The sequence below is a fragment of the Nasonia vitripennis genome (genome assembly GCF_009193385.2).
Source record: "Nasonia vitripennis strain AsymCx chromosome 4 unlocalized genomic scaffold, Nvit_psr_1.1 chr4_random0006, whole genome shotgun sequence".
NCBI lineage: Eukaryota > Metazoa > Arthropoda > Insecta > Hymenoptera > Pteromalidae > Nasonia > Nasonia vitripennis.
Genome location: NW_022279641.1, coordinates 171809 through 186967, shown reverse-complemented (window position 1 = coordinate 186967; position 15159 = coordinate 171809). Strand labels below are relative to the sequence as shown.

The following is a 15159-nucleotide window of genomic DNA, read 5'->3' as shown; positions in this document are numbered from 1 at the left end:
GCCTTAAGGAGACGGATACACCTTAAATTGTCGAAAAATGCAAAATTCAATTTTTCCCTAGTGGAAATAAAAAATGTAATAAATTATAATAAATTGTAATAAAACGTAAAAAAATGTAAGAAAATGTACCTATTTGTTGGATTTCGGACCTTTTTTCTCATACGTTTTTGTACACTTTCTTACACTTTCAGATTTGTTAATTTTTTTTACATTTTATTACATTTTATTACATGTTATTTTACCGCCTAATGTAGTCAATATATTTTTTTTTATTATTAATTTTTGACTGTGTCACAGACGCACACGTCTGCTACGCGAGCAGCGAGACGAGTAAGCGATAAGAGTCGAGCAATTGAGTCGTACTGCGATGCATGCGCTTCGGATGCATCGTAGACGTTAGCTCAGTGGTTAGAACACGGGCCTCTGGCTCTCGGGTCCGCGAGTTCGAGTCCCGTCGTCTACTTTTTTTCGCTTTCGACTCGGTCTCCTCTACGTTTGTAACAACTGAAACTGTGAAAACTGTAGTTCTGTCTGCTATGTTATTATTCTGCTGTATAACATAGCAGTCAGCCTCTACAATACTTCTAGTATGCCTGTGCCTGGCCTGAACCGTACGAGCATGCGCAAAAAATTAAGAGAACTTCTGCTACTCGGGTTTCAGCGTAGAAACTACGCATATTTCTCGACGGATTCTGGGTTTCATTTCTACCGAGTCGCTAGGGAACGGGCCAGAACTTATCGGCCATTTGCTACCAGGATAGCCATTGGCATATTATTGTACTTAATGTGTACTAAAAATAGATATCACGATAGCTCAAGTATTGGGAAAAAGCTTTAATTTGAGCCATGTGCCATTAAATTTCTCATATATGTGTGTGTGTGTGGGGTCGGGGGGGGGGGGTGAAGGTTTGTATGTGTGTGGCAATCAAAAAGGTAAAAAATAGCCCTTTAAAAAAGATAACGATAATAATTATTTATTTGTTCGATAAGTGTTCTCTTCAAGAAAACAAAGAAAAAACTCAAATTTTCGAACATAGCACAGATTTTAGTAACATTTTATGTATACCAGGCGCAGTATAGATGAGCAAATCTATACGTGCGACTGGAAACAACTCGCGTGTTCGAAGTTGAAAACTTCAAATTGAGGGCACATCTACCAGACCAATTTTTTTTTGGTTCTTTGGGCCATCTGGAGTAAGAAAATGTCCGCGTGCTTACCAAACTTTTTTGCGGGGCAGTTTAAATTCTCTTATGGGAATTTAACATGGGGAAAATAAACGAAAATTAGCTATGGTTTAATTTTAGCTACTCAATATCTGAAGGCACAATCAAAAAATGTGTATTACTAGGGTCGAAGTATTAGAGGAGAGCTTTAATTTGAGGGCTGGTGGGTTAAAAATGGTTGCCTAGGTCAAAAGTTGTCTACACTTTAAAGTCAAAAGAACAAAAACAGGCGCTCGAAAGAATAAATGCTTCGTCTAATTCTTTAGGAAAGTATAACTCATTACTTTTAGTCTTAAGTTTAATCTTTTATAAAGAATAAATCACACAAATTATTATTTTGTAAAAAATAAAACGTACTGTTCAATCTTTTGCAAAGAATAGATAGCACGGTTTAATTTTTTGCGAAGAATAAAATTTCGGCCCACCATTTTAAACAAATAAATCGCATAATTTTTTCTTTTATAAAGAATAAATCTCAGTTTAATTTTTTGTAAAAAATAAAATTTTGCTCCGTCATGTTAAAATAATAAATCGCACAATTTATTTAAAAAATGTTATTCTTTATTAAAGTTCTCTTCTAATACTGCAATCCTATAGTAACACACATTTTTGGAGTGCGCCTTTAGATATTGAGTAGCTAAAATTAAACCATGGCTAATTTTCGTTATTTTTCTCCATGTTAAATTCTCATAAGAGAATTTAAACTGCCCCGCAAAAAAGTTTGGGAGGCGATCGGTGATGCACGCGGGCAGTTTCTCACTCCAGATGGGCTAAAGAACCAAAAAAGGTTGGTCTGGTAGGTGTACCCTCAATTTGAAATTTTCAACTTTCAACACCCGAGTTGTTTCTAGTTGTTCGTGGATTTGCTCATATCTTATTGAGGGCCAAAATCTAAAGACCTTATTTTTCAAGCCCCAGCTCTACAATCCTAATAGTACAAAATGTTGTAAAAACGTTGTCAAAACGTTTGCTTAACAACGAAATAACGTTTTCCAAACAAGTTGTAGAAACGTTGCGAATACGTGATGAACTCCGCCTTTTTTACATTTTATTCAAATAATTAAACGTTATAATTGCGTTCAAATTGCTTTTATAAAACGTTGGAAATGCTGAAACAAAAGGTTACTATAAAGAATTAAAGTATAATAATACTTAAAAATGACATCCAGGTGTAGATACTACACAATAATTGTATCATCCGGATGGTACTTTCAATTTTCGCAATAATTTTCAGCCTAAATCTTTTTCAAATGATTTTAATTACCATTTTTAATAAATTCTTTTCTAACGTTTTAAACAACGTTTTGCAAACGCTAATGCACGCTTTCAATACGTTTGCATAACGTCACTTTTCTCGAACAATGAGCGGACTTATAACCACATATTCACAACGTTCTTACAATGTTTCTACAACTTGTTTGGAAAACGATATTTCGTTTACCAAGTAAACGTTTTGACAACGTTTTTACAACGTTTTGATAGGGAAACTTCTGTGGCTCAAAAAATTTAAGAGCACTTTTAAATTCGTAGATCTACTTGACAACATTCAAACAAATATATTTAGCCAAAAAAATGTCAAAATTTGGAAAAACCAAAATCATTTCACACAATTATAATAATTTGCCAAAGAAATTTAGAATTCAAAAACTAATTACAAATTTTATTAATTTGATGGAGACAGATTATTTTAATGTATAAATATAATCAACATGTACAGCTCAACTCTTGTTTCAAAACCATTCAAAAGCTCGTCGGAGCTGTGCTGGTGATGATTAATTCGAATGTTCACAATTTGTTGCGTTTGCTCTGATATCCCTTTAATAATAAGATATAATAAAATTCGGGTGTGTTGCGAGTACTGCAAAGGTATTACTACTAGTAGGAGATTGACGGTTCAGAAATTGATGAAATTTTGAGTATAGGTAGATTCTACTTTTAATAAGACTGAGTTAAAATTTGGTGAAGGTTTGGAGCCTTGGAAAAAAGTTATAAACATTTTAATTTCCATGAATCTGCACATTTCGCTGTAACTCGTAATTATATATAACTGACGGTTCAGAATTCACACAAATGTTACATAACGTTAGTTAAATAACTAAAGAATAATTTATGTGCTTGTAAAAAATGGTTCGGAGCCTGTGAGCGTAGTAATAATCAAATGAAAGTTCAAAAATGTATACTTAACCTAAAGACTTTAAAAAAATGAGTCAAACTAGCTTCTGTCTGAAATTTTGTATTCGTAATTTTGATAAATAGAATCGCTTAATTTGAATGTATAATCATTATTTGTTGTATCTTGACTAATGCGATCTCTATTATTAAGTACATCCCACAAATAATTAAGAAATAAAAAGTGGACTTTGTTTTGACTAGCTACCTACCTTAATATTTTGAGTTTAATAACACAAGCTTACTATATACATGTTGTCTTAACAGGTGAAAAGCGCCATCTTGACAGACGAAATATACTGCCCTTCTGAAACTTCGGTCTTGTTAGCCTCTTATGCTGTTCAAGCGCGACATGGAGACTATCAAAAGAGCATCCATACTACAGGATTTTTAGCAAACGACCGTTTGCTTCCTCAACGTGTAATGGACCAGCATAAAATGAGCAAAGAAGAATGGGAATCTTCCATTACTAATTGGTGGCAAGAGCATCGAGGGATGCCACGAGAAGACGCCATGATGGAGTATTTGAAAATTGCTCAGGTGATTAATCATTCTATGAAAAAGTTTAACAGTAAAGAAAATTGTTTATCGCATCATTTTATGGAGAATCGAATTCCATAAGATCTTTATAAAATATAAAATTACCACTTATGCTGCGTGTAAAAATTGATAAGCACACGAATGGAAAAATGTATTAACACGATGAGGCAACTACACGTAGAACTTCGTTGCATTTTAGTACACTAGGAAATCTGTTCGCTTCGCGCACTCTTCATTATGTCATCAATTACATCTTTTTAGAAATATTTTAAATTTTGCCGCCTGTTGAGCAATAATAGTTTGAAGCGTTTATAGGTAATGTAATAAAATTCGCGTTCCTAAATTCCGTCATTTTTGTAAGATAAAGTAAAAACTAAACTATTCAAAGTAACTGAATTAAAAACTGAATAATTATCTTTGTTTAATAACTAATAATCTAATATTCTTAACACACATTCTTAACATAGAACATAATAAAAATAGCACATCGTGTACTAAGGGCGTATAGTGGGCTTTTTTTAGATCGAGTGTGGAGCTTGCAGTATGAGCCGAAGACGAGTACTGTAAACCACACGAGGTCAAAAATACCGCTTAGCCCTTGGTGTACACCTCAGTTTTTGTGACGCATTTATGGATTTTCACGTTTTTAATGACTATAAAGCGGGAGTAAGTTGGCTGTCTTTTTACACGTCCACTACACAACCATGAATATTTAGAAAAAATAGTATTATTGTTTATTAACATTTTCATTAATTAACACAAGTATTAATATTTATCAAAATTTGCAGTTTACAGCAAAATTTCGTTAGCGGGCAAAAAATAGTACATTACACATCTAGGAGCCAAAGTTGACTTTTTCAAGCGAGGATGATGATAGAGCACGAGTGGGAGTCGAGGCGCGGCAGGCGTCCGAGACGGACACGAGTGCTCAACCATCATCCGAGTCTGAAAAAGCCAATACACTCCTTGTTGTGTACCATGCCTTTTATAATCAGTGCATCGATAACGCTCCTTTTAGCCTGCCTGAAATAGCAAAGTCGACCAGTATCTCATAGTAGAATTTCGTTGTAAATCTGAATTGTGTTGGATGTCACACGGACCAATGGCATATACATACATATATGAGATGTGTCACACCCCCCCCCCCACACACACACACACACGAAAATGCAAATATCTGAGGCAAAAGTGTTTTTTCCCCATGGGGCGAAAGTGCTTACTTTCGCCCCATGGGTATATGCATATCGAGAATTCTACGAGAAACATGCCTTTTTCTGGTTGCAGAAACCGAAAAAAAAACAATTTTTGGGGTACGCGCCCGCAACTTTTTTTTCTTATTGTACATGTTTAGAACAATGCAAAACCTCGTTCCAACACACCGGAAAAGTGCCTTGTGACACTGTTTTATAGAGACCCTCAAATTCGTCGACATATAGCCATTGTTCAAGGGCATGTACCTAATGCCTAAGGTCACAAACAGAAAATGTATTACGGTAGAATGAAGGAACAGAAAAAGAGCTTTATTTAAAAAAAAAGCTTGATTTGGTCCTTCATTCTACCGTAATACATTTTCTGTTTGTGACCTTATGTATTAGGTACATGCCCTTGAACAATGGCTATATGTCGACGAATTTGAGGGTCTCTATAAAACAGTGTCACAAGGCACTTTTCCGGTGTGTTGGAACGAGGTTTTGCATTGTTCTAAACATGTACAATAAGAAAAAAGTTGCGGGCGCGTGCCCCAAAAATTTTTTTTTTCGGTTTCTGCAACCAGAAAACGGCATGTTTCTCGTAGAATTCCCCATATACACTGAGAAAACTACATATTAAAATTTACTACATATGCAGGAAAAATTACTATATTTTATGGTAACGGACGGTCATATTTGCTTTGTATTAAATTTTACTATCTCATACAGTAATTTTTATACTAGAATGAAATTTTAAAAAATTTAATTTTTTTCTTTGTTGATCAATTTTACGCGCTTATTCGATTATTATTATTGATGTTTAATATGAAAGAAATAAATTCAAGAAAGAAATTTTTTTTGCGACGAAGGGAATCGAACCTGGACCTCCGGAATGGGAGTCAAGCGCGCTGACCACTTATCCAAATAGAACTGTTATGTACCAAATTTTAAATCTGATATATTAATCACCTTTACTCATGAGTTAATATTGATAATAAATTGACAAAAATTAATAAATAATAACAGCGAATTATATTTTATCACCTTATAATATCAGATAAACAAAAAATTATAGATTTTGGACTCTGATTACTGCATAACTTTATAACCTCAAATTCTAGCACTCAGAGGAATTCTTAAGATAATTTTTACCATATAATGTAGTAATTTCTTACAAAACGTAACAATTTTTACTATGAATATAGTAAAAATCGTCATGGAGCGAGTATGACATTTTATTACTATGTAATATAGTAATTTTTCCTACATATGTAGTCAATTTTAATATATAGTTTACTCAGTGTATGTATATGTGGGTGTGTTTATACGTATAAACACACACAAAAACACTAAAAAAACCTTTTGCCCACTTTTTCTTAGGCGAAAAGCGCGTTTTCGATGCACGTGTTATGAAAAAATTTTTTTGCCCGCTGCTCACTTTTTCCGCCGGTAAAAAAACTAGTACTTTACGCCCGTTCAATAGTTACGAAAATCGTGCATGCGTTACAAAAAGTAAATTATGTATTACAATCATAATTCGCGTGTTTCTAAATCTAACAAATCATACCGACCAATTCGGACATTTTATTTTTATCATTTTTTTATGTTTAAAATACTGATAACTATTCAACAGAGATTTATTTTTAAAAAATCAATGTTTTTTGAAATTTGTTTGTTCTGTTGCGCTTTTTATTTTTCATCAAATAAGAATCAGGTAAAAAATTTATTTTTTCCATAACCATCAATATTTACGTTAGCTATTTACCTTAACGTAACTTAAAGGATAAGAAAAAAGGCAATCAATTTTTTTGAACCCATAACTACAAGTTTCTTGTGGAATTTGCCATTTAATGATACGGCTACTTGCATATTATATATACAGAGTGAATATTTCTATGAATTAAAAAAATTATATGTACAATAATTTTATTTTTTGCAATCATTTTTCATTACAATTTTATGTGTATAGAAACAATGATATGCTTCTATCATTAACAAAACAAAATAAAACATTGAAGGGCCACCCCATCTTTTATATAGATATAATAACCATGTTTAATTGACGCACCCTTTTGCTCCCAACTTTTAGAAAAACGGCTGTATATAGGAATCTGAAAAAAATTACCTGTTATAGTTTTTGGGGATCCTGGCGAAAAAAAATATTTTAAATCACGCTCTTTTTAACCTGTCAAAATTCGGCCAAAACAATTGATCGATCTGATCCAACCCAACAATCTTGAGATCCAAACCATCGGATGCACTGTAGGGCGAATCTTATCGTCAAAATAAATGTAAAAATAAGTTGATATTTTATAAAATGGGTGGCGTTATTTATCGTTTTTTATATTTTCTATATGTACTAAAGAAGCGCATCTACGCCTGAATAACGCTCAAATTCTCGGCTCATAACCACACATAATCTTGATAGCAAATTTTTGGCAAATTGGAAAGTTTTTTATTTTATAATTAAAAAAAATAGTGAAGGGAATAAACAATTATCAATAGAATGCATAATACAACGTACAAACATCAATTTATTTTGACGTTAAGATTCGCTCGACAGCGCATCCGATGCCCTGGTAGAATGAGTCAAAGAATAGGATAGTAATTATCCAGTTCTTACAATTTAATCTAGTTACTACCTAATAAATGGCCAGTTCTTAGGTTCATTTCTATTAGGGTAGATTGGATTTCGAAATTGTGGAGTTCGATGAGATCGATCAATTGTTTTGACCGAGTAATAACAGGTTAAAAATAGAATAATTATGAATATTTTTTTACCAGGATCCCGTCGACGGCTGCTATCAAGCTCGCTTCCGCACCAAGACTGCTTCAAAAACTTTAACCGGTAATTTTTTCAGATTCCTATGTATACAGTCGTGTTTCGAAAAGTTGGGAGCAAAGGAGCGCGTCAAATTAAGGGCATGCCACAATCCTGTTTTATCGACCCTAACTTAGATTTCACTTTTCGGCGAAACGGCTGCTCAGAATGAATTTTCCTTTGGGAATCGCATTCTGATGACCTAATAAAGGGCGGACGACCGCTTTTATGTGATTTTTCGTCAATAATGTAAAATCCGTGCTAAATAGAAATCGATAATTTCGTGTAAACACGCGGCGGTTGCTAAGGAGATCAACAAGCACGCGAACGCGGCGAGCGAGCTGTCGCCGTGTACGCATGATATAGCTATATATATGATCGCGACTGTTATGAATAAAAGGTTATGAGCCGAGAATTTGAGCGTTATTCAGGCGTAGATGCGCTTCTTTAGTACATATAGAAAATATAAAAAACGATAAATAACGCCACCCATTTTATAAAATATCAACTTATTTTTACATTTATTTTGACGATAAGATTCGCCCTACAGTGCATCCGATGGTTTGGATCTCAAGATTGTTGGGTTGGATCAGATTGATCAATTGTTTTGGCCGAATTTTGACAGGTTAAAAAGAGCGTGATTTAAAATATTTTTTTTCGCCAGGATCCCCAAAAACTATAACAGGTAATTTTTTTCAGATTCCTATATACAGCCGTTTTTCTAAAAGTTGGGAGCAAAAGGGTGCGTCAATTAAACATGGTTATTATATCTATATAAAAGATGGGGTGGCCCTTCAATGTTTTATTTTGTTTTGTTAATGATAGAAGCATATCATTGTTTCTATACACATAAAATTGTAATGAAAAATGATATATATATATAGCTATATCATGCGTACACGGCGACAGCTCGCTTGCCGCGTTCGCGTGCTTGTTGATCTCCTTGGCAACCGCCTCCACGTGTTTTCATGAAATTATCGATTTCTGTTTAGCACGGATTTTGCTTTATTGGCGAAAAATCTCATAAAAGCGGTCGCCCGCCCTTTATTAGGTCATCAGAATGCGATTCCCAAAAAGAAAACTCATTCTGAGCAGCCGTTTCGCCGAAAAGTGGAATCTAAGTTAGGGTCGATAAAACAGGACTGTGGCATGCCCTTAATATGCTTAGTATATCCATATAAAAGATGTGGTGGCCCCTTAGCATATAATTTAAAGTAGATTCAAGTTGTAAAATTAATAAAAAGCCGATTCATATCAATAAAAGCTTTTCATTAATAAATATATCTAAACTTTAAAGATGCAAGAGTCAGGTCAGGTCAATAAAATAAAGAAACTCAAATTAGTTCATATTAAAATAATGACTTTTCATTTGTATGGTTCCCAAGTTTACATATATTTATTTGTTGCAATATGGAGAGTGACAAATTTATTTAAAATGATTTTTTTAATATTGTCAATCTTCATATGAAAAATGTGTTCATTTTGCGCACAAAAATTGAATTTTAAGTTTTGTGTCAAACAATACTGTTTTACTTTTTAGGATTTGGAAATGTACGGTGTTAATTACTTTGAGATCCGCAATAAAAAAGGTACTGAACTTTGGCTTGGTGTGGATGCTTTGGGACTTAATATTTACGAAAAAGATGATAAGCTGACACCAAAAATTGGGTTTCCCTGGTCTGAAATTCGTAATATATCTTTTAACGAGAAGAAATTTATTATAAAACCTATCGACAAAAAGGCACCAGATTTTGTTTTCTTTGCTGCTCGTGTGAAAATAAACAAACGGATTCTTGCACTTTGTATGGGAAATCATGAGCTTTACATGCGTAGACGTAAACCTGATACTATCGATGTACAGCAAATGAAGGTCAGTTCATAAATTCATTTAACTATATAAGCAACAAGTTCATTGCAAGCATTTCAATTATATTTGTTAAAATTTATCAGGCTCAAGCCAAAGAAGAAAAACTTGCCCGTGAAAAACAACGTGAAAAATTGCAATTGGAAATTGCAGCCAGAGAAAGAGCTGAAAAGAAACAGCAAGAATATGAAGAGCGACTTCGTAATATGGCTGAAGAAATGGAAAGAAGGCAGGCTGAATTAAATGAAGCTCAAGAAATGATTCGTCGTTTGGAAGAACAACTTAGACAGTTACAAGCTGCTAAAGAAGAACTTGAAGACAGACAAAAGGTTAATTTTTCTTCTAATATACATATATTGAGTTTCAATACTTGGGGATTAAAAAGATATGTTGCAGTCTCGCTAATCATCATTCTCTGATCATGAATACCGCAAGTTCCTTTGTTATAATAACTTGAAATGGAATGAAAATCAATAGACCCACAATATCTTTTTAATATCAATTATTAACGATCTTCTAAAAAAAAATGTTTTTCGAAATACATTTTTTCACTGCTATATATTAGTACATTATGCAACAACGAAAAAAATGAGCTAGTTGAGGGCAGCGCATGTGCCCAAGACTGAGCTGAGTGTCAAAAACACCTTATTTAAGTATGAAATGTCTTGTATTTAGTTGACAATTTTTCTTCCTTTTTTCTGTGCATTCTAGTTTCTAATTCAAATCTACTGCAGTATACATTTAAAATACTTGTAACACTTTTGTTACATAGACCCGATTAAAAAATTGAAATGTTCCTTCCATCTTTCTAAAAATACTGTTTATAGCACTGCGTGGCATAAATCCGCATCTGGACTACTATACGTGGCATAAATCCGCATCTGGACTCCTATACGTGGCATAAGTAGTCCCTTATTGCACCGTGCATATCGCCCTCGCTGCGCTTGGACAGCAGATTTATGCTAGTCAGTGCTATAAAATATCGTACGATACACGCGTTACATCGTACAAGTCGATGTTCATGGCACGGCGTTAAGAGTGCTCCACACCTCGAGTGACCCGCCACCTGGCGGAGAAAACGTTTTTTGTTTATTACAATTAATTAACTAACTTTATCATCGTAAATCGAGTTTTAGCACTTGCAATAAGTATTAAGGAATGTTTGGAGAAAAATTAAGCAATTAAAATTAAATAATAACGACGTATTTCGTCGGCTAATTGTAGTTAGCAAAATGCCCACTGCTTCTTAAAATTTGTCTGACGGAATAAAATGTTAATTTAAACTTTTATTTAAGAAACTTAATTTTGTAATATTCTTTAATGCATACTATACGTGCTGAAACTCACTAACGCCCACATTTCGACTGTTATTACGACTTATGTTATTAATATCTTATAATATACTATTTTTTCTCACTCAACCTGATAAATTAATTCTTATTTTTTTAGGAACTCACAGCAATGATGGAAAAACTTGAACGCTCTCATGAAATGGAAGCTGCGGAAAGAGCAAAATTAGAAGCGGAAATCCGTCACAAACAAGAAGAAGTACAACGTATTCAGTCGGAAGTTGAAGCTAAGGATGCAGAAGCTAGAAGGTTGCAAGAAGAAGTTGAAGCTGCAAGGTAAATTAAGTGATTTAATTCAATTGTGTACTTGAGCACTTCAAACAGTAGAGCTCTACTACATAAAAGTATGAAAGTATTAAAATAATTAAATTATTGATTAATATAGACTTAGACAAGAAGAAGCTGACCGACAATATCAAGCCAGCACTACTCCCCATCATCATCATGTTGAAGAAAATGAAGAAGATGGTGATGACGGCGAAGATGAAATACCGCATGGAGATGTTACTAAAGAACTTGTTACTGATGAATCAATAATTGATCCTATTGAAGAAAGACGTACACTCGCTGAAAGAAATGAACGTCTTCATGACCAGTTAAAGGTAAATCAATTTCCTAAAAATCAAGAAGAAAATGGCAACCGTACAGTCTAGCATTATTTGCGCTATATTCACCGCTTTTATCGCGATATTTAATAACATCTTTTTACATTTTAGGCTTTAAAACAAGATTTGGCACAATCACGAGATGAAACAAAGGAAACTGTAATGGACAAAATTCACAGAGAAAATGTTCGCCAAGGACGTGATAAATACAAAACCTTAAGGGAAATTCGCAAGGGTAACACTAAACGCCGTGTAGACCAATTTGAGAACATGTAAATAGTGAAAAAGAAAAATAGCGTATCGTTTGTTTAGCCACTTATGTTTATTTTTCACTATTAACAAACAATTTTAAATATTATGTTCTTTTAAAGTCCTCTGCTTGTGAATGAATATAAATACTATGAGTATACCGATCGAAGTTAAAAGCACTTGACACAAATTTCTGAAATCATTTAAGAATAAATTGACCCAAGAAGAATATTTTATTATTAAGTTTAAGAGCTTTGACTTGATCTTGAAAGACTTGATGTATTTTATTATGAAAACAATTGTTGATGCTTGCACATATTTTGGATAATTTTAGAAGACTTTCTTCAGCAGTAAGTTTCTTCTGATGAACTTGAACATACAGCAAACAGTTACATAGTTGCCATTGTTGAAATTTTTAATCTAAACTTGCATTATCATTGGACTTTTATATAATTGCCATCTAATAATTTATAAAATCATATAAAGTTGTTATAGAGCTTGAAATTTGGAAGCTCGTTTAGCATTATACATTTAGTATTTATACTAATATTCAACTATGGTAGGCCTAAATAATGACCATATGTACAATGCAGTACAAAGGAACACAAGATCTTAAAATGAAATAGGAGTAGAAAATGCGTATATTTTTTTCCAGCATACTGCATTTTTTTCCGAAATTTATACTTGTTTGATTATTTTAATCGTACCAGAACTTAAGTATATTTTTTCATTTCCACAACCTGTTGAATTTATTTCATAATGAATATATAGTTATATAAAAACATGTTAATGTTAAAGGTCTTGAAAAAAGTTACGTCAAGTCTAAAAAATATTATTTTAAATTATCATCTGATGGACTGTGTACCATTATTAATATAGTGATTTCTTGAACATTCACATGAGCTAATTTACATTTTAATGAAACACTTGTGGCCTTAATTGATATAAATATGTAATGAATAATTACGCTAGTTATAATATACTATTTTTCGCAACGTTAATAGTAAACGTTATAAAGCGACAGCAAATGTAAAGTAAGATTGACTTAAAAGATCGAGTGTATGTGAGCGAGAATGATGAGAAAATAAAATTTCAAAACTAGATTTTTTAAGTTGATAAATTTATAAAATTGGAAACACTGCCTTGAATAATTTTGTAGCACTGGGTGGCATAAATCCGCATCTATGTCACGCCTATCCGTGGCATAAATAGTGCATTATTGCACCGTGCTGATCGCCCTCGCTACGCTCGGGCGCTAACTGCACGGTGCAAAAATGTTTACGCCACGGATAGGCGTGACAGCGGATTTATGTCAGTGCTATAAAATAGCGTACGATACTCGTGGTATAAATAGTCCGATACGGCACGGCGTTTAGCTCCCTCGCTACGCTCGGGTGCTAATACACGCCGTGCCGTAATGGACTATTTATGTCACTTGTATCGTAATATACTTTGGCTCTCAAGTTCTATAGTATTTTGTCAATACAACAAAACTATGCAAATATCGTTAGTAAAAATCGCAGAATAAACATTTTTTACATAAGACCTTTTAAAAATTTTAGTGGTTTTCAAGTTGAATAAATGGGCCTATGTATATGCTAATGTAAAATTAACTTATTTTGAGCATTTTACAAACAAATTATACTAATCGTACACTATTTGAAATAATTATTTTCATGCGCAGAATACACAACTTGTTTAATTATACAGCCCATAAGAATAAAATATCACAAAATCAATATTTTTTTTATTTTTTAAAATATCAAACCCACAGATTAGATCTAGAAAAAACTAACATGAATAAATATATTTTCCAATATTTGGCATGGTTTAAAATACAAGCATGGGATCACCTAATAAAAATATGTAATATACTATAAGTTGAAGGATATGCAAACATAAACTTGATAAACAATCGTAGGATAGATGAAAACTTGCATCGTTGAAAACAAGTAGATATTTTTGGATGATATATTAAATAGTATCATTTATTAAATATGATGATCATATTATTGTATTAAAATAATATTAATTATAACTTATACATGTTTCCAGATCAATAGAGTTACAATAATAATAACAGTTATAATAATAATAATAATAATAATAATAGTATTAATAATTATAATAAAACATTGTTGACATTATTATTATCATCATATCAATATTAATGAATTTGTGAAAATTTTGATCAAAAGACGTATAATTATCCTAAAATTAAGTAAAAAAAAAAACATTCTTATAAAATTTTTCTTTTTTTTTGGTTGGGTTTTATACATATTTTTTATTAAAGTTTAAAAAAAGGATTATTCATATTATATATTCTATTTTGTACAAATCATTCGTAACTGAGAAAAGTATGTGCTTTAACATGATAAAAGTTTATGCTGCGCATTCAATGGCTGTAAAAATTCTTGATCAAAGGACATTTTCGTTGATGCATAAATGTGTTTTTACTGTTTTGTATTTATTATTGCAAGTTTGTCGGAATTTATATAAATATATGATGTATTTTGTATAATGTAATAAAAAAACTCAAATTATACTTGAAACGTAAACAGCATTTAAAATCACAGGTGCATCAAATGCTGGCATCAAAACCGCCGCTTTATTAATAAGTATTTTAAAATTTTTACCACTTCTAAATAAGGAATACAGTTTAATTGATGTCAAAAAACACTTCAAATACAATAAAAATGAAAGTATTTTATTAGGATGTGTAGTTTTGATCATTTCTTAAACCTAGTTTAATTTTAAGTTTTCAATTATGTTCTAAAGCCTATAAAGTTTTGTGTGTGTTTTTTTTTATGTGGCGTAGGCAGAGCAAGCTCTGCACAAGTGGCCCTCCGACACCGGATCCCCACAGGTGCTATCGTTGAACAATACTTCCGTGGGGACCGTTAACTAGCCTTTTTTTGGCTTCTCCTTTGAAGTTTGACATTTCCGTACATCCCTCATCCACCAAGGTGATTAGGGGTTCAGGATAAAACTCGTCTTCTTCATTTTGCATCGTCCTGCCGCCTTCTTCCTTCTGCATCGTCCAGCCGTCTGCTTCTTGCCGCATCGTCCGGTCGTCTACTTCGAGCAGCATCGACCGGCCATCCTCTGGACAGACTCAACCCCGACACCTACGTTCCTCTGCATCGGG

At 33.0% G+C, this 15159-nt stretch overlaps 1 protein-coding gene across 8 annotated transcripts in view; it reads left to right on the top strand.

The window, feature by feature from the left end:
• LOC100113606 (moesin/ezrin/radixin homolog 1) overlaps positions 1-13750 on the top strand; it is a 46105-nt gene extending 32355 nt beyond the window's left edge. For all 8 annotated transcript variants that reach the window (XM_032601967.1, XM_031928355.2, XM_032601965.1 and 5 more), the window contains 6 exons: positions 3661-3933; positions 9485-9814; positions 9895-10137; positions 11258-11433; positions 11543-11759; positions 11874-13750. In XM_032601967.1, coding sequence (XP_032457858.1) covers positions 3661-3933; positions 9485-9814; positions 9895-10137; positions 11258-11433; positions 11543-11759; positions 11874-12038 — 1404 coding nt within the window. In that variant the 3' untranslated portion in view covers positions 12039-13750. The remainder of the gene's footprint in view (positions 1-3660; positions 3934-9484; positions 9815-9894; positions 10138-11257; positions 11434-11542; positions 11760-11873) is intronic.
• The last annotated feature ends 1409 nt before the right edge of the window (positions 13751-15159 follow it).